General features: G+C 52.4%; 2 protein-coding genes across 3 annotated transcripts; one reads left to right on the top strand and one right to left on the bottom strand.

The window, feature by feature from the left end:
• Positions 1-7526: 7526 nt before the first annotated feature.
• On the top strand, positions 7527-19615 carry RASL12 (RAS like family 12). Of its 2 annotated transcripts, XM_065872577.1 has the most exons (5): positions 7527-7629; positions 9535-9591; positions 15583-15656; positions 16378-16568; positions 19240-19615. In XM_065872577.1, exons 1-5 carry the CDS (start codon positions 7527-7529, stop codon positions 19613-19615), a joined length of 801 nt encoding a protein of 266 aa, XP_065728649.1. The 2 variants fall into 2 exon arrangements, with proteins under 2 accessions (XP_065728649.1, XP_065728650.1); XM_065872578.1 differs by lacking the exon at positions 9535-9591.
• Positions 19616-21281: 1666 nt separating this feature from the next.
• Positions 21282-25288, bottom strand: SLC51B (SLC51 subunit beta). The gene is made up of 3 exons (XM_065872912.1): positions 25192-25288; positions 24045-24135; positions 21282-21471 (listed from the first exon to the last, which is right to left on the bottom strand). Exons 1-3 carry the CDS (start codon positions 25286-25288, stop codon positions 21282-21284), a joined length of 378 nt encoding a protein of 125 aa, XP_065728984.1.
• Positions 25289-25816: the final 528 nt, after the last annotated feature.

The raw sequence follows: 25816 nt of genomic DNA, 5'->3' as shown, positions 1-25816 counted from the left end.
GGCGGGCCCAGGCGCGGAGGCCGCCTCCGGGGGCCTGGATGCAGCGGTCACCGACTCCGGGGCTCCCCCGTACCAGCAAAAACTTACCCGGGGCATATAAATATCTTCCTGGCTAAAGATAGTACGGCTCATGTGATGTGGTGGCCAGCGGGCTGGATGGCCAAGGGCCCGGAGGGCATCTGGAGACCTGCCGGGTCACTCACTTCCGTAAGAAAAATAGTAATAATGGTGACCATATACCGGGCACCTACTGCATTCAGGGCACTATGAGGGCAGTTTACAAAATATCCCATTTAACCTGCACTAAAGCAGCTGTAAGCCCTCGTGCAGGTACCCTAACTCTGGCCCTCTGTTTCTTTGAAATGGGGCCAATAATAACACCTGTTTCACGGTATTTCGACAGTGTCTGTACAGTGTTCGGAATGAGGCTCAGAGAATTTACATGACTTGTTCAAGGTCATTCAGCTGGGAAAGAGCAAGGACGGGATGAATACCTAGCTCACGCTTTCGGTTGGTGGGGCAGGGGTACTTGGGTGCCCGAGGGAGAGGCAGAGGTGGAACACGTAGAGTGGGCCGGGCTGGGGTCCAGAGTAGGTTTTCTTTTGGCTTGGGCCTCTGCCCCTGACTCTGGGCTAGACCAATCTCTCTTTTTTTTTTTTAATGGTTATTTAATTTTATTAATTTGTGGCTGCGTCGGGTCTTCGTTGCTGCGCACGGGCTTTTCTCTAGTTGCGGCGAGCAGGGGGCTACTCTTTGTTGCGGTGTGCGGGCTTCTTATTGCGGTGGCTTCTCTTGTTGCAGAGCACAGGCTCTGGGCACACGGGCTTCAGTAGTTGTGGCTCGTGGGCTCTAGAGCGCAGGCTCAGTAGTTGTGGCGCACGGGCTTAGTTGCTCCGCGGCATGTGGGACCTCCCCGGACCAGGGCTTGAACCCGTGTCTCCTGCACTGGCAGGCGGATTCTTAACCACTGCACCACCACGGAAGCCCCTAGACCAATCTCTTTTTGAGCCTCGATTTCCTTCTCTGTAAAAATGCGTGGTTAACAGGTGAACGTTCAGTAAGTCCCTGAATGTGGAAGTATTCCCTGACTCGGGATGGGTGTGGGAAGCTGGTGTCTGTTCCCCTCTTGCTACTCCCCACTCGTCCATTGCTGTATAGCTCAGATCTTGGGAAAAGGAAAGTGGGGCTGCTGAGGAGACTATATGTCTGTGGATGGGAAGGAGACAGGCTTCTTGAAATAATATGCAACACTTAAATTGCACTGTCAGGCATTTTGTCAGCACCTGAACGTCTATAATCCTCGCAGCAATCAGGTGAGAAAATAACTATTATTTCCCCTCGTTTGATAGATATTATCCGTTTATTGCTTACAGCATGCATGAGTCAGATATTATTAAATTCACAGATGAGGAGACTGAGTCACCAAGAGGTTCACTCACATGCCCGAGATGACATGGCCAGAGAGCAGCAAAGCTAGGACTGGAGTGCAGCCAGTCTGACCCCAGAGCCTGCGTCTCTAACCATTGTGCTCTGCTTCCTCCCTGTGCTACAGATGCTGGGCAGTCACTTTGTGCCAGGAGGTCACAGTTGGAAGGAATTTTAGTCTCCTATGGTTCACCCCCTTCACTTACAGTAGAGGATCAGACAGGGAATTGCCCAGGGTCTGGACGCAGACAGCCCCAGGCCTCCTGCTGCCCACCTTGCCCAGAACTTCCCTGGGTGACCACCTAAGACTCCGGGTTCCAAAATGTCAGCCGGAAGGGAGCTTGGTGATTATCTTCTCCTGCTACCTTGTTCTACAGGTGGGTTAACTGAGGCCCAGCCCTGTGTAGGATGTATCTGCCTTTCAGGAGATGTTCAGCAACAGGTCTTCTTCAGGAGGGCTGGGGTAGCTCAGTGGCTCCCAGTGATAACGCTGTACTTGGGAAGGGAGCAGGGGAACTTCCCTCCCCCCAAGACACACGCATGCACAGATCCTCAAGTATGAATCTGCAGACCCAACACAAGTGTGCCTTTCTTGCCGGGGACTCCCACCCAGTTCACCCCATTAGAGCAGGGCTGGGATGTGGGGACCACTTGTGTGAGCCTGGGAAGCCAGAAGCCTGGAGGCGGCAGCCAGAAATATATGCAAGACTCTGCCCCAGAGACTAGACAGGAAGAGGAGGAAGAGATAGAGGGGGTGGGCAGGAGTCCCCACGGATACTATCCCAGGCCCTCTGCCAGCTTTTCTCCTTCCCTGAGGCTAGACGTTGGCTGAAAGCATGACAGCCCCTCCTTGGAGGAAAGTGGGCTCTGCCGTGCCCAGTCCTGACTCTGTCCTTGCTAATGGTCTCAAGGATAGGGAGAGTGTCTGACTGTTCTCATTTCACAGATGAGGAAAGGGAGGCCTAGAGATGGAATGGGCTCTGCCTTGGTTATGAATGAAGATGTGGGATGGATTGAACCCCGTCCACTTGACCCCAGGCCCCAGCCCAGGTGCCTCTCCTCACCTGCATCAGCCTTTTCTTCAGGAAGGGAAGCAGCTGCCTCCTGCCAGGGGCGGGTGGGGAAGGGGCTGACCCCCAGGGGGCCACAGTTCCCTCCCCAGATGGCCTGTTCCTGGCACCTAGTAACTGGTAGACAGACAGAACCACTTCCTGCACCTCTCCTGAGAGCAGGAGTGGGAAGGAGCACGAACGCCCTACTGGCTGAAGTTCCCTCCCAGTCCCAGTTTTTCACAAGTCCATCCCTGATTTCAGTGGGTTGGAGGGCTAGTGCACACACCCGGCTCCCACCCTCAGAAGCCAGGAAGTGCGGAGGGGGTCAACCAAGGTGGGGGGTCATGACTCTGAGGCTGAGTCCAGGATCAGCACTCTGGCCCTGTGCCCAAGGCCCCAGTGGGGTGTTTTCTGCAGCTGGTGAGAGTTTCCTCCACCCGGACAACAAATGTCCCTCTGGGACTTGGAGAGGACAAGGAAACTGTCATGGCTGTGGGCAGCCCACGGAGTTCCCAGGCTCTGCCCGACCCCACACCAACCTCCCTCTCTACTTAGCAAGGTTGAGGGTGGAGGCAAGGAAAGTGGCTCTGTGTCAGACCCTGAGCCTTTCTAGAGCACACGCCCCACCTTGTACATCTCTCTATCTGCAGTGATTGACACACGAGGGATCTGGTGGACTTCTGAGCCCTAACCTAAGTAGGAATCCCCAGTCTGATGGAGGAGACACAACCCCTGACCCACGAGAGCCTGCAATCTGGTGGAGGACTGGGCCCAGCTCCACCACCCTGCACAATTCCCCTTCTGACCCTCCACTATAAATGAAGGTGTTGAACCATATGAGACTGAAGTTCCCTCCAACTGTGACCTCCTGGCCCTCCTGCCTGATGGGTGACCCCTGGCCTTTGCCACCCATGGTGGTATTTCTGCACACAGGGTAGTGATGAGCTTGCCTAGACCTGAAGAAGAGCACTGGACTAGGAGGCAAGATTCCTGCTGGGCTTTGATGCTGGTCCTACCACTGGCTTGCAAAGCTACCCAACCTGTCCAGGCCTCAGTTCTTTTTTTTTTTTTTGGCCATGCCATGCGGGATCTTAGTTCCCCAACCAGGGATCAAACCTGTGGCCCCTGCATTGAGAGTGCGGAGTCTCAACCACTGGACCACCAGGGAAGTTCCCCAGGCCTCAGTTCTTCATCTGTAAAGTGGAGCTTGGATCTGACTTCTAAGGTTCTGTTCCGTTTTGACATCTGAATTTATAATTGAAAAATCACAGAAGTGGTTGTCATATTGTGCCTCCAGGGAATGCAGTGACATCACAAAGGGGTCCCAAAAGGTTAGCTTTATGTGGAATGGCTTCTGGGGGTGGGAGTAGGGGTGGGTGGCAAGGGCAGGATCTAGTCCTACCTGTCTAGACCTGTATGTGCCCCACTCAGTCCAAAGCCACCTATTGAGCACCTGCTGCAAGCCCACTGCTGGGTGGGGGGCCACATCCTCTGCAGTTCGAGGGCCCCAGGGCCTCTTATAAGAGCCTCAAATGTGGGGAGGTGGTGATAAGGAGGGTTGGGATACTGACCCTAGCAGAATAACCTCTCTCTTGACCCAAAGTGCCCATATTCCTGGTCACAAAACAGTTGTGGCTTCTTGGCAGTTGGGTGAGAAGCGTGAGCTATTCATGTCCAGAGGAGTGCAGGGAACTATCATTTGCTGTTTTGGGCTATGGGCCAATCTCTAGGTGGAATATTTTCATGTTATCTCATCTAATACTTAATATCATCCCTATTTTAAAGACGAGGTGTCTCTGTAACTCTTCCACTATGAAATGGGTGTGATAACTACCTCTTAGTATGATAATAAGGAACAGATGGATAAAAAACAGAGAAGTGGGGGTTCCCTGGTGGCGCAGTGGTTGAGAGTCTGCCTGCCGATGCAGGGGACACGGGTTCGTGCCCCGGTCCGGGAAGATCCCATATGCCGCAGAGCGGCGGGGCCCGTGAGCCATGGCCGCTAAGCCTGCTTGTCCGGAGCCTGTGGCCACAACAGTGAGAGGCCCGCATACCACAAAAAAAAAAAACCCAAAAAACAAAAACAGAGAAGTGCATTAAGCATTGTGAATAATTCAAGGAGATTATTCTCATATTGGCTTAGTCTAATAGATATTTAATTATATTGCAACTCTGGGAATTCTGAATGAGTTTGGGGTCTTTGAAAAATAGACCAAGAAGGGCACCTGAGAGTCAATGGTGATTTCTCATTGGTAGGAATTCCAAACACGTGTATTTCAAATCCTTTAAATCAGAGTCCTTTCAGCTCAACATTATTCATAGATTTTTAAAAAATCCCCAAGACAGGTCAATAATTTGGTGATGGTATTTGTGTATAAAAACAATGACTATTCCTTTCAATAAATTGTACCCCCCAGGGAATGACATAGGTGGAAATGTTGAAATTTTTATATTTTAATCTTTTAGGTCTGACTCAGCACTTCAAATTTCCTATATCAAATTTCCATAATTATTTGACTGTATTTGTTTGTTTGTTTTGTTTGTTTTGGACTCGCCACGCAGTATGTGGGACCCTAGTTCCCAGAACAGGGATTGAACCCGTGCCCCCCGCAGTGGAAGCACAGGATCTCAACCACTGGACCACCAGGGAAGTCCTTTGTGTTTTTGGATAGATTTTGGAACTGTTGGTAGTGGTTGAGAATACAGTGATATGTGAGAAAAAATGTACAGGGAGTAATAAAATGAGGAACTGAGGCCCAGATGGACAAAGTAGCTTATTCCACAGTCTGGCAGTAAGTGACTGATTCCAAGAGCCTTTCTGGTCCACAATGGGCACTTCTGAGTGCTGGACAAGCAGCCCACAGATGAGGAGGCTGAGGATGGGGAATGGGAGTGGTTGCAGCTGTGAGATGGGCACTGTTTTCCTCCCAAGCCTCGTAGGAGGGGCAGACTTTGGGCACTTAGCGGTCACAGCTGAGGGCCTGAGTAACCAGCTGGCAAAGAATTCAAATCTTTTAAATAGAAGTGAGTTAAGGTCATCTCATCCCATCTTGCAAATCATTGTGGTGTCTCCTTACAACACCTCCTTTTAGTGTCACCCCCTTGATTACCTTCAGAGTCAGGGGGCTCACTTCTTCCAAAGACAGCAGTCCCTTCTAACTATGGGCAGCTCAGGTGATTAGAGTTCACACTCACACTGAGCTAGAACCTGCCTTCTTGCAGCTCCCATCTACTGGTTGGTCTGAGTCTTAAAGATAAGGAACATAACTCCCCCAGAATCACATAAGTGGGGAAGTAGCAGAGCCCAGGTTTACTCCCAGTTGGGCCTCTGGGGGTCCACAGCCTGCCCTCTCTCTAGCAGTTCTCCGGTGAGACCAAGTCTCCCCATAGCCCCACCCAGAACCAGTCTGTCCTCCCAGGACTAGGGCCAGCCCAGGGATGTGGCTAGAACTTGGCTCCCACTTTTTCTCCTTCTACAACTCAAAGGAAAACCCTTGGCCATTAGCTCTGTGAGCGATTCTGGCCTGTGGGTGTAATCTAAACAAATTCCTCCCAACACCTTAGAGTCTTAATAACACAGCTGGTTTACCATGATCTCCCAGAAACACTGTTAGGCTGAGTCGGTATTCATGTCCTGTCCTGGAAAATAATTTTCTCTCTTGGTTGAGGAGAAGTTATTACCATCAGGCTTTGACTCCAGACCCTCCGCCTGCTGACCTGGGTTTTCCTGGTTTCTTTTGCACATGGGTGGGTAGATTAGCTATGGGAGGATAGGGGTTTGGGGTTGGAAGGGGAAGGGTTGCAGTGAGAAGTCTCTGAGACTCCCATATCTTTCTCCACCCAAGGCTGGAGTGTATTCCAAAAGAGAGGTCCCACAGGGTTCTAGAAAGTACTCAGACATGGAACCCAGGGTTTATCTTGTCACTCTCCATTAGGCTTGAATTGGATTTATTTTCCCCTTCCTTTAGTATTATAGATGGGGACACCAAAGCCCAAAGAGGTGAGATGACTTGCCTAAGGTCACCCAGTGAAAGAGCGGGCACTAGATCCTAAATGTCCAGATTCCTCATGTCAGCCCTTTGCCCGGTTTCCAGCATGACTAGATTTACCCCGGGTTTCAAGGGGAATGACAGGTGACCCTGCCAGGCTCATCCACCAATCCCAGAATCATAGGCAAGAGGGACTGCCAGGTTTTAGAATAAAATGCCGCATTTACACACTAGGCCACAAACACGTGGGACTCATTAGCTCCCATCAGGGAGAAAACAATAATCCAGAATGGGTTTGGTTTCTTGAAGCTGGACCCAGATTGGCCATGAAATCTTAGTAAAGTCGTCTCCCCCCAGCTCCCCACCCCGCCCCCCCACCTCGTTCCCAGAAGTTAGGATTCTTTACGGGTTCTGTAGTGATGCCAGAGAGTCCCCACACCGAAGGGCAGGGTAACGTGGTCGGGGAAGTTGTGTGCCAAGGCTGAGCTGGCTTGTGATCCAGAGAAAGGACCAGGCTCGGAGTTGAACCCGGCAGGCTTCCCGGAGGAGGAGGCGGGGCCAGCTGGGTAAAACAAAGGGAGGGGTGGATCTTCTTGCTGATGGGAAATGACTGAGTAGAGGTTCAGACTAGGCTGGAAACATCCCTCCCCTCAGTGCCCCTATCCCTGGCCTCCCTCTCTCTGGTACTTGTCCTTTCCCGCCGGGTCTTGGGGGGCGCTCCGAAGGGTGACGGCGCCGCCCGGCCCTCGAGGTCCAGCAAGGCCCTGGGGGGGCGCGGCCGGCCAGAGATCCTTTCCGCTCGCAGGGGTCTCCGCAGCCCTTACAAGGAGTTTGGCGGCGCTCGGGCGGCCCCGCCCGCCGGGCTCCCCCGGCCCCTCCTCCTCGCACGGTCGGGCCTGGCCACGGGAAGGCTGCCTGCTAGGCGCGGGGCCCGGGAGGCCGACGACGCCGGGGCCGCGAGTGCCAGAGAGGCCGCCACTCGCTCCCGAGGGCCGCTACGGGCGGGCACGCTGCTCGGGGCCCTCAGGCAAGCACCCGTCTCCCTCTCCGCAGCGTCGCCATGTCCTCGGTGTTCGGGAAACCCCGCGCGGGCAGCGGGCAGCAGAGCGCACCCCTCGAGGTCAACTTGGCTATCCTGGGGCGCCGCGGGGTGGGCAAGTCCGGTGAGTGGGGTGCGGGCGGGAGGGAAGGGGTCAGGCGGGGACGCGAGAGACGGGGAGCGGTGGAGGGAACGGGACGCTGTGGGCTTGCGGGCAGGCTCTTCCACTGGCTTTCGGGGCTTCCTGCGCCCAGGTGGGTTGGATGAGACGCCGTGATGGTATCCTTCTTTGCCTCAGCTTCTCTTGCTTGGTTCTCCCTCAGCTTGTTTTCAGCTCCTCCAGCCCTCAGCTGTCTTCTCTTCCTGGCCTGTCTTTCCCTCTGTGTCTCCCTACTGTGTCTGTGTCCTCCTTGTCTGTGACCGCAGCTGTCTCCCCTCTGTCTGTGTCTCCCAGTCCTCTGCTGGTCTCCCCCTTGCCGTTCACCACCCTCCATCTCCTCTTCCTGGCCAGCAGTCAGCCCTGGTGACTGGCACCAAAGGGACCTGTTAGGCACTGATCCCCAGCCCAGGGCCCCTACGGAGCTTAGTCTCAGCCTTGCTGCTCCTTGATTTAGGCCAGGGGAGAAGGGGCCCCAGGCCCCTGAAGGGAGGTGGTAAAAGTCGCTGGCTTTTGGGATTTCCCAGGGAGAGGCCGCTACCCACTCCCCACCCCAGTTCTCTGGGATTCTGGAACAAAGTGTGAATTCTTATCAAATGTATTTGTTTCAAGTCAAACCCCTCTCTTGACTTTACGGAAACATATTGGACTATGGTCTCAGGTGCCTCCGACGTGTCCTTAATGAACAAAGCGCTTGGATTTACACTCAGGCCATTTCTATCAACACTGAACTCTGCCTTCACCACCTTTGGCAGCTGGAGCCCAGGGGGTGGGGGTGGGGGTGTCACCATAGGCAAAGATCCAGAAAAAGGGTTCACCGCTCTCCCCTCCATTCCCAGTCCCAGGCAGCTGAAGGGGGGAAGGCAGAGGGGGCTTCTCCCCTGGCTGTTTTCCAGCTGCAGCCATGTAGTGAATGGCCATCATGGACTCAGCTGTGAGACTCACCAGGAGCCTCCTCTCCACTTTTGAAGCCAGCCCCCTGGCTCAGAGATGGGACTCTGGATCATGCCTTCTTCCCTTTGAAAATCAAATTGTTATCTGTGGCTCTGTCACTGGTACAGTTTTTAGCCAGTGACTACATGAATGAAAGAATTTAAATTTTAAAATATGTATTCCCTGGGTATTAGTTTGCAAACTGACACTGTTAGGAATCCTGGGAAAGAATTTTAAGGTTTTCTTTAAAATACTGCATTACTTTTTAAGAGTTCAGTATAGTAGTGGGCTGGCCCTCAGCTTTATGTGGTTAAATTCTGAACAAAATCAATCTTGTTAATGCATTCCACCTGGGGAGAACTTCCCCAGGTTTTATGTTCTGTGACACTCCCATGATGAGTGTGGAGGCCTTAGAGCCAAGACTCGAGGACTGAGGACTAGAGTGTGTTTACTTGGGATTGGGGGGTTCATATCCCTCCCAGAGATCACCCACTGATAACTCAGCTCTTACTCTCTCTTTGGCTTGTAGCCAAAGCTGGGATAAATGCCTCCACACTTCAGAGTCTTTGTGCCTTGTCAAGGGTGGGGGAGGTCCCTCTTCACTTGGAGTCTCAGCAAGTTGACCCTAAGGTAACTGCTTGCCTGGGTCCAGACCCCTTAGTTAGGGTCTTCACAAACGCCCCTTAGGCTTGCCTCTCATTTGTTTTCTCGCGACCATCCCCCTCCAAAATAAAACCTCCCAGAATGCAACCGGGAAGGACATGGTTCCCCATATTTCTGGTTTCCTCTGAGCCTCTCAAACCAGTTCCCCCGCTCTCCAGAGAGCAGAGGGGTCACAGAGGCTAGATAAGTCCTCCCTAAAATGAGAGGGGCAGGCTCCAGGGCCCAGCAGCCAGCCACGATGGGGAGACTGAGCCAACTTCTTTCTCCTTCTTGCAGCCCTGACGGTGAAGTTTCTGACCAGGAGGTTTATCAGCGAATATGACCCCAACTTGGGTAAGGGCCCACTCCCCCCTGTCCCTCCTGCCGTGCCCACTTGGATCTCCCCTGCAAACACACATCTGCTGTGGTGGGCCCAGGCCTGACCAGGACCACACATCTGTGGGCCAAGGGGAGGAGCCACCAGGATGACTCAGTCCATGCGACAAAATGTTTTAAGTTCCAAAAATGTACCCTTCCTCAGCTCACCCCAGACAACTTGGGGGTTAGCCCAATTAAGAGAACTGAGAGAAGTTGCTTTGCCCTAAAATATGAAATATGATGAAACTTAAAAAAAAAAAATTGAGCATTGCAGAATATGCACATCCATTAAGTGTTTTTCTTCCAGATGGTTATTCAGTGTACTTTTCTACAAAAGCTGGACAAGACACTTGGGAAATTCCCTAGTAATACTGGCTTCTAAACCAGTTTTTTAACCACACAAGAGAACTAGTCTTGTTTGGTAGCTGTATCATGATGGTGTATTGGAAAAAGGGATGCCCTGGTGCCAGAGCTGAGTTTGAATCCTGACTCTGTCACTTATTGGCTGTGCACCTTTGAAGCAGTCACCTAAGCTCTCTGAGCTTCTGTTTCCTCATCTGTGAAATGGGCATAAAAATACCTATCTCAGAGAATTACTGTGAGGATTAAAGAAATAACACATGTAAAAGATGTAGTGTACTACTTGACCCACAGAGACATTGAATGCGTATTCACTTCTCCTTCCTTCTTTCTCCTCAAATGGCTTCCCATCTGTGGTGGCTGAGATTCGCCCAAGTTAATTAGATCACTGTTTCTGAAAATTAATTTTAGCAGCAGGACCTTTTCCTCAAATAACCTCTTACATGGAAGCCCAATATCTAAATACGTAAAAGCAGAATTTTATTAATATAACTGTAACTTAAAGCTCACATTTATAGCATTTCTTTATGGTAAACTTTCCACTGAGAAAAATGGGGTGTCTGGATGCTCTTTGCTCTTTGGAAATGGGGGTTGCAGTCTTAGATTATCTTCCCCCTTCATAAGAATTGAATAAGGCGTTTGTGGAACCCCTGAAGGCCCTCTGAGGAAACCCAGGGCTCCGGGAGGACCCTGGGGTCCCACAAATGAAACCTCCACAGTGCAGCACCACCGACAGCAGGCCTCTGGTGGAATGCACCCTTCACACCTGAAGGAAAGGGCTCCTCAGCCCACTGGTGCCCCTCAGCCCCTCAGCCCCTCATTCCAGGCTGGGATGTTGAATCCCAGTGTCAGAGCAGGAAGGGATGTCAAGGCTACTTGGTCCAGTGGTTTTTAGAATTTATTCCTTACGTAGCAGAATCCCCTCTTCCACGGAGATCTTACACAGAACCCCAGGGGTCAAGCAGAGGAAGCAGAGGGGGTCCCCTGGCTAAGTCAGGAATGCAGGGCAGGCAACTCGCGGACAGTCCTTAAGGGGTTTGTTCCTCAAAGTTTGGTGTGACCGCCTGTGCTTTGACACAGCCCCTCGGCTACAGCGGAGGAAGCAGGCCCAAGGAGCTTTGTGGGCCAGGGTCACCAGCAGGTCTGAGGGGAGCCCATCGATTAGCCCATCGATTAGCAGAGGTCAGTGCTCAGGGGAGTGAGACACAGGAGCACGAAGTCAGATGGGCGGGGTGGGGGAGTGGGTGGGAAGGAAAGGCACACAGCAGGGATGTCTGGGAAGGGAAAACGGAGATTCTCAAGGACAGTGGCTCAAAAGACAGATTCTGCCTACCTCACATATTGCATGGAACATACTTATACTAAAAAGTATTAGCTGTTTATCTGAAATTCAAATTTAACTGGTTATCTTGTATTTTATTTGGTAACCTATCTCCAGTCTCTCTACTTCCTGTCCCTCATCCATACCCTTCAGGCAGGGTCCCACCAGAGGTGCCTATTACAGTGGTGGTTTGAGCTTCCTGGTTGAGCAATTTTGGAGTTCTGAACTGGTAGGGGAATGCATGGTCAGACGGTCTGAGGCGGGGGTGTGGCAGCTCCACAGTGGCTAGTCACCTCAGCCTTTTGTCTCGTACCACACCCTGAGAACTTCTGAGCTGGAGAGATGGCCAGACGCTCTCCTTCGGCCATTCTGGGAGGCCAGTGCTGCTCCTTGGGGGTCCTGTCCACTGTCTGAACATTCCCACCACTATCCCATGGCTGGTTCCAGCAACAGGGGGGGACTCTCGGACCAGAGCCTTTCCTTCTGTGGAGAAAGGTCTGAGCGTCCAAGGAAGAGTTAGCCATATGGAGATGTAAAACCACCCTTACCCCTCTTCTTTTTTTTTCTGTACACGGGCCTCTCACTGTTGTGGCCTCTCCCATTGCGGAGCACAGGCTCCGGACGCGCAGGCTCAGCGGCCATGGCTCACAGGCCCCGCTGCTCCGCGGCATGTGGGATCTTTCCGGACTGGGGCACGAACCCGTGTTCCCTGCATCGGCAGGCAGACTCTCAACCACTGCGCCACCAAGGAAGCCCCACCCTTTCCCCCCCCTTTTCAAACACCTTCCAAGAGCTTGAGCTCAAAGGGGCCTCTTGAGGGTGGACACCTGTGATGTTCATTCCTATCTCCAGCTTGGAGTGCAGTGCTAGGCACAACACAGATGCTATTAAACATGGGATTTGAATTTTGGTTTTAGGATTACCCTTTAAAGAAGAGCTCCTATTATTATCCCCATTTTACAGGTAAAGAAACTGAGGCAGAGAGGGCTCAGTGGTTTGCCTAAGATCATGGAGAACCTCAGGTACAAAGGAAGATGAGACACCACTCCAGTTGCCCTCCACTAAGGGTGGCCTTATGCTATCGAGGACCTGAAGTTAGAAGTCTGTGTGGCATTGGGCTCTCTGAGCCTTGGTTTCCCCATTTGGAAGATAGGACTAATAGACTGTGCTCTGTGTGTGAGCTGTGCCTTGTTATAGGTTGTGACTGTTAGAGTTGGTAGGAGCCAAGAGAGTCAGTGCCTGTGAAAGGGCTTCACCTGTGCTGAGCACTCCAGGAAGCGAGCAGGGGTATCCAGGAGGACACCCTCCTCTCACAGAGGGATTGGGGGCATCTCACCTGGCTTGCCCAGGGCAGAATGACAAGCTTCTCACCGCTCTTCTCCTCATCCTGCTCCAACAAAGGTACAGGCACCATTTCTGAAGCATCATCCCATACACACTCTGACCAGAGCTCCTTTAGTGACATTTTAAAAATTATTGCTGTAAATGAGAGAAAAATACTTTGGGAAAGGGATCTTTTCTCAGCATTTAAGTCCTAAGAGTGTTATTTAGAACTAGCAGTTATGAAATCCGTATTTACTAAAGGACTCTAGAATGACCAGAGGGCAGGGACTTTGGGATGGGGAGGCAGGACATTACTGTGACTTGGAAAGGAGCCCCCACTGCACCCCCAGCCCCTGGAGTCACCTCACTTGCAAAGGGGGAGGGAGCTGGATAAGATGATTTCATGACCTCTGAGCCTTCTCCACTTTGCCCATGCATGTTCCATGGCCTCAGCTGGACGGGGAGCTTCTGCTCTTTCCCTGTGTTCTGCACAGATGGAGCTGGAGAATTGGCTTGTCCACTGAGCAGAGGGAGTGAGGGGGTCCCACTGTAGAGCCCCAAGTTCAAGTTCCTTCTGATAGGGTGCTGTGTGGCTGTGGGAGAGTTCTCTTCTTTTCTGGGCCTCACTTTCCTGTCATCTCTCTATGGAAGAGCTAACAGCAACCTCAAAAGGCTGTTGCATTTAAGGGACTGTAGGAGACCAAGGTTGGGCTAATATATTTCCTTGGGCTGGGCACAGCATGGTGCCTGTTTGGGCACAGAAGCTGGGAAGCACCTAAAAGGCATGCATCAGACAACTCTGGCAGGAAAATAAAGAAAAATCTGAAGGAGATATAGGTATCCAGGGGCAGCTCTTCTTGCACCAAATATAGTTAAACATTTGGGGCATATTTTCCATGAGGTTTTTTTTTTTTTTTTGTCTTTGAACAAGAACGGCTATTTATCCAAGTCCCCACAGCAGGCTGGGGACGGGAGCTGTCTATGACTCCTGCCGGCTGCTAGTGGACCTGGCGTGTGTCCAGGCCTGGCTTAGCTGCCAATGCCCCTCAGAGAGAATTCCGCCACGGCTTGGGGATACTCTTCTCACAGTGGCTGCTACCAACAGGCAGAGAGGGCTCCAGTTCTTCCCAGAGGGTTCTTCTTTGGGGTCACAGGGGCACCACCACCCCCAGGGAAAGGTGAGGGCCAAGTACACTCACATGTGTGGGCCAGTGGCACAGGGGAAAGTTGGGGGTAGGGAGAATGATTGTGACAGCAAGGTCCTCTTTGCAGGCCTGGCCACTTGATACTTTCTCAGGTTTGAGGTCATGAGAACTTAGAGAAAACAATTTGTAAAAACTTATGAAATCCAAATAAGGTCAGTGGTGTAGTTCATAGTATGGTACCAATGTCAATTTCCTGGTTTTGACCATTGTACTATGGTTATGTAAGGTGCTAACATTGGGGGGAGGGGGGGAAGAGTACACAGGAACTCTCTGTACTATTTTGCAACTTCTACATGAGTCTAAAATTATTTCAAAATAAAAAGTAAAAAAAAAAAAAATCACCTAGGAATGTGAACCTGCCCTGGAAACTTTGGAGCGCTATGTCCCCACTGTCCTTTACCGGTCATTTGTGGAGGGCCAGGCCCCATGCCTAGGGGCCCATCCAGTCCTCATGCAGCCCTGTGAATGGTGCAGGGACAAGCATTCAGCACAGCGCCTGGCATGGAGTAAAAACCTGAAAACTGTTAGCCAGTGTTATCACATCATCCCTATTTTAAAATGAGGAAACAGAGTCTCAGAATGCTGGAATGACCTGACCAAGGCACACAGCTAAAAAGTAGCTGAAGTTGGGTTTGATTCCCGTCTCCAACCTAAAACTTTCAACCATCCTAGATTCCTCTGCTATTATTTTGACAAGGATTACTTGTAAAACCTTCTTGGGACTTCTTTTTCTTTATTGAAATATAGTTGATTTACAACGTTGTGCCAGTTTCTGCTGTACAGCAAAGTGACTCAGTTATACACAGACTTTTTTTTTTTTTTTTTTTTGCGGCACGCGGGCCTCTCACTGTTGTGCCTCTCCTGTTGCGGAGCACAGGCTCCGGACGCGCAGGCTCAGCGGCCATGGCTCACGGGCCCAGCTGCTCCGCGGCATGTGGGATCTTCCCGGACCCGGGCACGAACCCGTGTCCCCTGCATCGGCAGGCAGACTCTCGACCACTGCACCACCAGGGAAGCCCACAGAGACATTTTTTAAAATATTCTTTTCCATTATGGTTTATTACAGGATACTGAATATAGTTCTCTGTGCTATACAGTAGGACCTTGTTGTTTATCCATCCTGTATATAATCGTTCACCTCTGCTAATCCCAAACTCCCAGTCCTTCCCTCCCCCATCCCCTGCCCCTCCTTCTCAGGTCTTCTAAATAGGGTCTGACCCACCTCCCCACCCCCCGCCCCGGCCCCTGCCTTAATCATGTTGTGTGCTTCTCCTTTCTTGTCCCTTCCCCACCGGGGGCCAGAGGGTTGTCCTGATTGTCCTTGGGGTCTTCCTGTGGGCCAGGTACTGTGGTTGGAGAGAAGGGGGTGGAGAAGCTTGGGGTTCAGGTGGGAGGGGCTGGCAGTGCAGCTCCTGAGGCCTCTGCTGCTCACTGGGCCCGTGAGCCACACACACTCCATCCTACAGGTGTGGTGGGTGGACCCAGAACACAATCCCATACCCTGTGGCATGTTCTAGGAGTGCCCGCGGGTGCTCTGGGCCATGACAGGTGGAGCAGCATCTCCTTGGTGGGAGGGTCTGCCCGTGTCCTCCATGTGGGTGAGAGCCAGGGTCTTTCCAGTGATCCTGGCTCAGCCAGCCCCAGAGCAAGTCCCCCAGGGGTGCACAGGGATCCAGCAAAGGGAAGCTGGGACTCAGACCCAGCCTACCATCGAGTGGCCTGCCCTGCCTCTGACTGGGCTGACCGTCTGTGTTGCAGAGGACACCTACAGCTCTGAGGAGACCGTGGACCACCAGCCTGTCCACCTGAGGGTCATGGACACTGCAGACCTGGTAACATTACCCCCATGACCCATGAAGAGCTGAGAGTCAGTGCAGCCTCTTGGGAAGTCCTGCTTCCAGAGTGTGGACCTCAGATGGGAATCTGTAAACCTTTTAAGCTCCAATTTGCTATGCGTCCCTGATGGAGGTGCTGACCTCTCTGGGCCTGAATCTATTGATGTGCCAAATGAGAAGGGATAGGAAGGGGCCTGGGGAGACCTGATGATTGTTGGTGTCAGCGCTGAGATTCTGTGCTCTGGGGCTTGATGCCTGTGTACACATGGAGACAGGTGCACACACATGTTTACACAGAGGCTCCCCTGGCCCAACCCTGCCCCGCCGCCCAGTACGTACATCTCCCTGTGTCCTCACCACCCCCTGCCAAGGCTGGCTGCCAGTTCTCAGAAGCCAAAGGGGCACCATGAACCTGACCCAAAACCAGCAGTGCCCAGGCACAGCCAGGTCTCTGTAGGGGCCATGCCAAAGTCTTGGCTCTGTGCCCCAGAGGCCAAGGTCTCCAAGCCTGTGGCTGGGTGGTGGGAGTGAGGCTCAGAAACAACGTCTCCTTTCACAACAAGCCAAATCCACACTCAAGTGCCCCTTTGAAAAGGGCCCTGCTGGGGAACAATATACAGAGATGCATGGGGCGGGGAAGTGGGATGAGACAGCTCAGGTGAAGGCCTTTACCCTGGCCTCCTCTGCCCCTGACAGAGGCTGTCCTCCTTTGCCCCAGGACACCCCCAGGAACTGTGAGCGCTACCTGAACTGGGCCCACGCCTTCCTGGTGGTGTACAGCGTCGACAGCCGCCAGAGCTTCGAGGGCAGCAGCAGCTACCTGGAGCTGCTCGCTCTGCATGAGAAGGAGACACAGCGCAGCTACCCTGCTCTGCTGCTGGGCAACAAGCTGGACATGGCCCAGTACAGGTGAGTGCGGCACTTCGTCCCACATCCTCGAGCTCTCCTTCTCCTTTCTCGTAGAAGCGGTGTCAGCTTCAGGGATTATTTGGCTGCTAAGAAGAGTAATCCCCTTGGATGTAGATAGAAGGGGGTGTGTTGTAAGGATACAGTGGGCAGGGCTTCCAGGCAGCCAAGGGCAGGAAGGGAAGAGCATCTGGACTGCACAGGGGCTGGACCCTGCAAGTCAGAAGAGAGGCCACTCCTCCCATCCTCCTGAGGCTCTGAGGTCTCTCTCAGCCTCACCCTTTGTTTCCTGAGACTATATGACCTTCTGTTTCCACTCCCCACAGCTGGCTGGTCATCCAGTGCCCAATTCCAATTCTGGGGAGAGAGGCTCTAATTGGCCACCTGGGTCAGGTGTCTGCCCTGGTCCAACCAGCTTTCGCCTCACGCAAGCGTGGTCCCCAGGCTCATTCCCACAGTTGGCTGTGCTGAGGGCAGGTTCTCTTAGAAAGAGTTGGAGTTGAATCGGAGACCACAGACTGGGCCAGAGGACAGATGACCACTGAGTGCTGCAGCCGTATTTTGCTTGGCTGGCACAGTGTTTTAAAAGAGCCGGAATTGGAATGCTTTGAGGCGGGGCATGCCCCCCTCCAGCTGAACACAGGCCTCACACTCCCCGTGGCTTACCTCCACCCTCCCCACACATCCAAGTTGCCCGCCTGGCCCCTGAGGCGTTTGAGACTGTGATGCCTCCACCTGATGAGTGACCCCACTGGCCCTCTCCAGCACATCCGTCCTGTGTGGCCAGTCCACCTGCGAGGTAGGGCACACCCCCACCAGCCTTCCTCCCGTCCCTTCCTTCTCAGGGCTGGTCACTCCTGCTTCCCCAGGCCCCAAAGGCCCACTGACTGATGTTAGGAAGGAGGGAACACTTAATATAGATTGGGGCTGATGGGCAGTGGGGAAATGGGGTGTGGTCTCATAAAGGGTGCTCACGGTAGGAGCCTTCAAAGGTGGGCAGACCCTCAGACCCAGACAAATTCCATCTCAGGGAATGAGCAAAGTTGTGTGATCTTAAAGCCAAAAGGTAGTCTTTGAGGAATCACAGATCCCTCAGAGCCTAGAAAAGGGATCAGAAGACTGGATTGTGAATAAACCAGTTTTAAATATGAGGGAAAAAACTAGGCCACTGTTTTGGTCCCAATATTTACCAGTGGGATTGTCCAAAAGTGGTTTGGGGGCAAAGAGCAAAGCAGCATCGTTTCCCTAAGAAGGAGTCATGAGATTTGTCCCCACTTCCTTCTTTGGTCAAGTCCCGAGGTTGGTAGGTCAGGATTTGATGGGCACAGACAATGTAATTTTTAGCTGAGCATTGGTCAGTGTCTCCCATGAGTGTCTTGCAGCTAAAGGGTAAAATGTGGGTTAGAGCGGTGATAACCACTGATAACATTTTCGCTAGGCTACGCCAAAATAAGAAAAAGGGTAATAATGTTATATGCCCGGCTCATCCATTCACGCACACACATGCACGTATGGGGTTCTTGTTTCCGAAAGCTCATTATTCAAGCCCCACAATGACAAAGTTTCAGATTCAAGTTCATCACAAAGGCACATAATACCAAGTATTCTTTCAAAAGGAGTTCCTCAGGAATCTGTGAGCTGGCAGTCAGGACACCAACCCTGGTTGGGGAATGGATCAGGTGCTCTGTCCCTGACCCTTTTGTCCCAGTCATTCCCTCTGTCTGTTGAGCTAGCCCACTTCCAGCCTTTGCTCCTGCCAAATTAACCTTGGCTCAGAAACCTTTTCCCACCATACCCACCCTGGTGTCCCCTCTCAGCTCCCAGGCTGTGCCACTGTCCTCAGGAATGGCAGGTGAGGCAGCTCAGCAGTGAGATTTAGCCATTGAAACCTTGGCCTCCAGAGCCCTCAGGGACCCCTCCCCCCGCCTGCCCCCTGCCTCTTCTGGACATCTGACCTATCCAAGGGCCAGTATTTTTCTCTCACCCTGATTCCCATGGTTTTCAGGACCTTCCTAGTTACAAATACTCGATCCCATCATCATGGGAAGTGGTACAGGATGAAGCTGGGAATAGGTGCTGCTCCCTCTCTCGTGCTGTCACCCTTGCTCTCTCCTGCCTCTCTTCTGGGCAAGCAGACAAAACTCCCTGCCACGAGCCCTGAGACCTCTGCCGACCACAGGCGTCCTGAGTCAGGACCTCGGCCCACCAGGCCTCTGTGGACACTGTGGTCTCACATCCTTCCAACCAGACCACTGCCTTTCCCCAGAGCTGATCCCACATGCCAGGGCTGAGGGTAGCTCATTTCCTGACCAAGGGAGTCAAGGAGATGTGGGGCTGGGAATACCCATCTTCCTCTGGCCACAGGCAGGGTCTAGCCAGGGACTTTGGGCTAGCTTCTCCCTTCCCCTCGGCCTCGTTCTGAAATTCTGGCTTCGGTGACATCAGCCGCCATTTATTAAGCAGGGACTGTGCTAGGCACTTGACACAAATCGTCTTCTTAATCTTAACAACCCTGAGAGGCAGCTCTCATTATCCCATTTTACTGATGAGAAAACTGAGCCTCAGAGAGATGAAGATGGTCACCGAGCTAGTAAGTGAGGATCCAGGTGTAGGCCTGGGCCTGCCTGACTTGGATGCATACTCCTGACCCCGCCTCACCCTGCTTCCCCGCCAGGCAGGTCACTCAGGCAGAGGGCGTGGCCTTGGCGGGCAGGTTCGGGTGCCTGTTTTTCGAGGTCTCTGCCTGCCTGGACTTCGAGCACGTGCAGCACGTCTTCCACGAGGCAGTACGGGAGGCACGGCGGGAGATGGAGAAGAACTCCCTGGCCAGGCCCCTTTTCATCTCCGAGGAGAGGGCCCTGCATTACCAGGCCCCACTCACCGCCTGGCACGGGCTGGCCAGCTGCGCCTTCAACACACTTTCTACTGCTAGCCTGAAGGAGATGCCTGCTGTGGCCCAGGCCAAGCTGGTCACTGTAAAGTCATCCCGGGCTCAGAGCAAGCGCAAGGCACCCACCCTGACACTGTTGAAGGGCTTCAAGATCTTCTGAGGGCCCCTGCTTAGGATTCCAGGCTCAGCACTGGGCAGTCTGCAGGGCAGGAGCTGGCTTCTCACCACCGACTTTCCTTCTGATGGAACAGCAGCCCTCACCCTCTGGTGGACAGCTGACCCCTCCTCCAGCACCAGGCAGTGTCCCTGACACCCAGTTCACTGTAGGAGCAATAGGGACAGGCAGAAATTCTCCTATTCCCTCCAGACCTCGGTTTCCATGGTAACCACCGCATCCCTCACCCTGAAGGAAACAGCCACTGTGACAACGCAGAGACCTGGGGTCAGCCTGAAGCGGAAGGAAATTGCAGCATCCATCATGGCGCCATCACCCCTTCCTGCTCCATCTACAGCCAGGCCTGATGTGGCCCCTGGTGGACAGCTCTGGGTGGACAGCTTCAAGAGGCACTGCATAAGTGTGGGCCTGAGAGCATCCTGCCCTGAGGTCCCAGCACCTCCTGGTGGACGGGAAGGGCAGGGCAGCTGCAGGTTTTGCAGGGCCAGAGCCTGGCGCTCCCCTTGCCTTCTGACTTCACAGAACCCCCAGGCAACAAACCTCACAGTTTATCCAAGTAAAATCTAGTTGCAATAATCCTACGGGACAGCCTGTGAGAAGCAAAGGTGTCCCGGGAAGGCCTATTTCCAGTCCTTTGCCTCTCAATGAGGGCAGAGGGAGAGGGCCGCGGGTAGGCCCGTGTAGGGAGCCTCCTGTGTGTTTCCACCAGGAGGCAGGGCCCCCGTATTTTACAACCTTAAATCAAGGACTCTGTCCGCAGGCCCTCAGGACGCGCCTTCTCAAGTTTACTGATCAAAACTGCAGAACAAAGTCATTCTCTCCAGTGACAATCACCCAGGACTCCAGGGAGCCCACAACTGGCTGTATCAGACATCCAGTAGGGAGAAACACAGTTTTCTGTTTGTAGTCTGGTGCGGCAGGACCTAGTACCCTTGGCAATGGGTCTGCGTGTTCAAAGTCCACTTTTGTAAGATACTACCTAAAGCATTTTTGGTTCATAAAGCAAATTTTTGCATAAATTATTTGGGGTTGCAACCACAGCTTATACTGCAACACGGTGGCTCAGACACGGGATCGCGACGCTCCTTTGGGATCCCACGGTTAGCAGGAGAAGGGTCTCAGAGGCAGGGAGTTTCTTAGTTTTCTAGCTCTCTTTACCACAGGGCCCCTGGCCCAAAGGAAGTCTTTCACGGACCCTCAGCAGACCAGCAGGTAGAGGAGTGGCCTGTGGTGGGGGAAGGGAGGGCGAGGGGATTCTGAGTCCAGAATCCTGCCCTTTCCTCACTCAGCCCTTCCAGGAGCTTGGACTGAAAACAATAGCTCTTGCCCAGGCTTCAGCCACCTTCTGCAGACGGAGAAGCCGAGGTCAGAGGGAGGCTGTGAACTCCTCAAGGCCACGTGAGGAGTCCTGGCCAGGCTTCCTGACCCACAGGCTGGCTCTGGATTTTGCACTTTTGTTTCAAGCTGCTTGTGTGTGGACCACTGCCAATTGAACAGACTATGCAATTCCAACTGCCCACATCCAGAAGCATTTTAATAAAAAGGTTTTGTTCGTTTTTTTCCTAACAGGGTTTTAGTTTGATTGCAGTTCACTCACTGTCTGCTAACACCACGGGGGCACTGCCCTGCACCCTAACTAGCTCTCAGATTCTCAGGGGTCCGGAAGAATGACTGGCGGCACATCACTGTCTTTTACGTCCACTTCCACCTGGGCCAACTTTGGCTTTTCTGAGAGCAAAGTCTCTCTTAGGATGGTCAGGTTGTTGTCATCTTTGTTTCTGGCCTCGGCCAAGTACAGGACTTCTGGAGTTTGTTTTTCTGGTGGCAGCCTCTTTTGATTTCTGGGAGGAGAGAAAACACTATGGAATGTGAGTTCCCTGAGTTGGGGTACCGAGTGTTTGGGGCAGGACTGGGTCTCCCAGGTGGGTTAGTGAGTTTGAGGTAGAAATCCAGTACCCAGTTCTGGGAACAGTTGCGGGAGAAGCCGAGATGGTGCCATGGTTTTTGGCAGAGAAACATCTTACACTTGTCTGTGTGTCACCTTACCAAATCCTCAGCGCCACCTGTGAGCTCAACTACTATTGCTCCCCTTACAGGTGATGTAATGTGGCTCAGAGGGCCAAAGGAGCACATGCCTGGGACGTGCGTTTAAGTTTCCTGACCCTGAGTCCCGTGTTCTTTTCACCAAACCACATTTTCTCATCGCAGGGCTGTCGTCCTACTTAGTGCAGGTCCTTGTCACCCCACACCCCATCCCCACCCTCACTCCACCCCATCTCTAGACAAGCTACCTCAGGAAATTCCTAACTAATCTTCCTGCCGCTAGGTGCTCACTTCTCCAAACTGGCCTACACACGCCAAATCATGCTTCTAAAGTCCCTGTGCGTACACACCACTCCCCAGCTCAAGCGCCTTCAGTGGCTCCCCACTCCCACTTCCTTAACCTGGCATTCAAGATCCAATAACCTTCCCAAATGTCTCCCCTCTGAGGTGGTTCTACTCAAAGTATCCACCTCTGGGTTTCCTGGCCATAGTAGAGGGACCCGGCTGTGGTTAGAGCCGACCGCCCAATCTGCTTGGGCCGTAGGGGAGTATCTCAGTGTCTGCTGCTTCTGAGGATACCTGCCTTGTCTCTGAAGTGCCCTTGTCGAGGGGGATGCTTTCTGACAGGGTGAGAGAGGAAAGGTCACCTTCTTAGAGGCTATACCCTCTGGGTCTTTTTATATCCTGCATCCAGACTGATCTTGCTAAAACATAAGCCATTCATGTCCCTGTGCAGAGCTCTTTGGCTCCCCAATGCCCATGGGCTAGAACCTGAATGCCTTAGGATGGCCCCCAGGGCCTGTTCACTCTGGGCTCTGCTGCCTCTTGGCCTCCTTCTCCCCCCGCCCTCCCCACACTCCACACTGCAGCCTCACGGGCCCTCCTCCTCCCGCCTCGAGCTTGGTGTGTGCTGTCCCTTGGTCTGGAAGGCTTCCATAGCCCACCCTCGCTCTCTCTCTTTTTGCCCCACAGGCCCCAGATCCCATCTCTGTGCTCCCACAATACTCTGTATGTCCCACAGTCGCCACCTGTCACTCTAAACTACACTTATCTCCCCACCAAACTGTAAACTCCATAAGACCAGGGCTGAATCTATCTTGCCCAGCCCTGCAGCCCCCGCTCTCAGTGCGGAGCTTAGCGCAGGGCAGGTGCTTAGCTTATTCTGTGGAACGAATGATGACTGGGCCATAGCAGTTCATAACGACTAGTTAGCAGTGTGAGCAAAGGGCACTGGGTTATTTCTTTCTGGCTTTACAGCAGAACTGTGAGGAGGATTCATAGATGACATAAAATATAGCACAGAAGGAAGAGCGCGGAGGTTAGGCCAACCCTTCCATGGATCCTAAGTGACTTTATTCTGTACAGTGGGAATAGGTAATTTGTGCCAACCCCACCTTACAGGGCTGTCTTGATCAAGTGAGAGAATGTGAAGGTGCCTTTAAAATTGTAAAACATGATACAGATCTGAGGGAGAGATTCTCATTATTATTGTTTCAAAGTTCCTGCCAGTTACTAGGGCTATAGTAATTATTGAATGAATGGGAATGAGTGAACCAAGCATTTATTGAATAAATTCTAGAGCCAGACTTTGTGCCAGTTGCTTGGGGAAACAAAATTGAGTGAAATGTGGTCCCTGCCTTCAAGGAGCTCTCAGAAGTTAGCCCTGGAATCATCCAGAGAGTTAAACAAAATGCCAATGCCCAGGTCCCACCCTTTGTGTCAGAATCTCCAAGGCGAGGTACAGATTTCTGTGTTTTTTTTTTTTTTTTTTTTTTTTTTTGATTTCTGTGTTTTTAATGTTCCTCCTCGGGTGATTTGGTTGTGTATCCCGGGTTAAGGAGTACTGTTGTTATAAAGATGTCAAAATTACCCCAGGAACACCGACTGACCTTAGGTCTCTTTCCGTGCCCTGCCTTTGGCCTTGGAGCAGCACAAGGCTTTCCCCTTTAAGAACAGCCCTAGCTCTGCAAAAGCCCCCACTGTGTACTCACCACAATCCTAGGAGGAGGGGATCCGTTATTACTGCCATTTATAGAAGAAGAAGCTGGCTTGGAGATACTGAGCGTCTTGCCCAGCTACTGAGTGGCAGAACTGGAATTTGAACCCAGCTTGTGTGACTCCAGAGCCAGAGATCCTGACTTCTGAGATACACCACCAGCCCGTGCCCTGTTTGCTGGCCAGGGCCAAGGAGTGGTCATCAGGGGCAGTTGCCAGTTTTTCAGCAGCTTTGGGTTCTCAAAGGACCCTAAAGGATGCATTTTGCTGTCCCAAAGGGTGGACAGCCAAGGCTCCTAGATGACCCCTCTCTAGGTTTCCTTTGGGAGGGCAGGGCCCACCCCCTCCAGAGACCACCCCCAGACCAGCTCCTCACCTGTTTGCCTGGGTGTTCCTTCCCAAGAAGACAACGCTTATCACGACCACCACGGCCACCAGGGCAAACATGGAACTATTCCAAAGAGTTGCTGGGGAGGGACACACAGGACAGAGCCTTGAGGAGAGGCTGGGTGCCCTTCAGGCCCCTAACAGACCAGCTCACAGCATCAACCTTCCTGTGCTGTGGGCCAGGTATCGTAGAGAGACTCTAAGCTGAAAATGAGCCCCCTGCCCTGCGGGAACTCCCAGTCCAGTGTTGGGCGGGGAGAGGGAGATAAGATCTCTGCTCTGAAGAAGCTCTCATCTACCTGGGGGAGACAGCACTGCAGCTGGGTAATAATAGTGGGCAAAGGAGGAGTGTGGGTGAAGATAAACTTCACAGTCTTCAGAGTTTTGCTAGGAGCTAGCCAAGTGCAGTACAAGGGGAAAAGGAAGGAAGGGAGGGAGGGAGGGAAGGAGGGAGGGAGGAAAGAAAGAAGGGGTGGCAGTTAAATTGGATTCAACACATTGCCCACAGACAACGTGTGAAGTGGCTAATCTGAATTTGGATAATCAAGATTGGTCCACACTGTACCCAAGTGAGGCAGGATCTAGCTTCAGAGCTTTTGTGTTTGCTGTTCCCTCTACCAGGAATGTTCTTCCCCCACATCATCTGCATGGCTAATTCCTTCACCTCCTGCAAGCTTTACTCAAACACCACCTTCTTAGGGAGGCCTTCCTTGACCACATTATGTTCTCTGCAGCACACCTGCTATTCCCTTTCTCCGCATAATTTTTCTCCGTATTATGCATCGCCAGCACACCGTGCGTCTTAGTCATTTGTTGATTTTCTGTCTCTTTCACTAGCAGGTATGCTCCATGAGGGCGGAGATTTTTGTTTTTTTCCCTTCTGTAACCCCAGTGCTGAGAACGGCGCCTGGTGCCCAGAAGGAACTTAATAAATATTTGTGAATGACAGGATGGATGAGTAAATGAGTGGCCAGCCCTGAGAAGGGGAGGGTGCGATTTAGCCAGACCCCTCTGGGTAGTGAGACCCCTCAGCCTCAGTCCCTGGCTTAGAGGAAACGTGCAGTCTGCTGCAGAGGAGGGGACCATGAAGGGGGCTTCAACCAGATTCCTCTCTTTGTGTTGTGTCCACCACTTACCATCTTCTACACGAAAAAACCAAAGCATTTCTTCCAGCAGCTCCTGAGGCACCTCGGTGCCAGGTGGGGCTCCAGTAAGCTCCTCATTGTAGCCCATGCCACTGCTCCTGGTTGGGATATGTTTCTGACAACAAATTCCTTAGGCCCCTTCGCCCCCAGGTGCTCTCCTGGCCTCCTAGGTTCTGGCTCTTTGCAAAGCCCCAAAGCCTGCTGGAGACAAAGCAGAGAGCATGACTGGGTATCCCACCCCAGTTTACTCTCCCCTCCCTGCCCAAACCCAGCTCTCCTCAGGACCAAAACAGCTGGAACTCCCGGAACAGGTGGGGCCTGGAGAAGCAGAGACGGTAGAAGTGGGAGTCACTCAGATCTTTATGAAAACTCATCATGTGTGGGGAAGACCTGGGAGTGAGGAGGACTGAGCCACTGATGGGCTGTGGGACTCTTGCAGGGGACTCCCATTCTCCAAGAAGAAACTGATATCTAGAATATACAAAGAATTCTCACAAATTAAGACGAAAAAGACTAGAATCCTAATAAATGTGTAAAGGATATAAACAGGCAGTTTACAGAATAGGAAACCCAAAAGGCTAGCAAGAATATGAAAATAAACTCTTTGGCAATAACA

This window comes from Phocoena phocoena, chromosome 2 (genome assembly GCF_963924675.1).
Source record: "Phocoena phocoena chromosome 2, mPhoPho1.1, whole genome shotgun sequence".
Lineage (NCBI taxonomy): Eukaryota > Metazoa > Chordata > Mammalia > Artiodactyla > Phocoenidae > Phocoena > Phocoena phocoena.
Note: the sequence above shows the minus strand (reverse complement) of the source record. Positions and strands in the feature narration are given on the sequence as shown.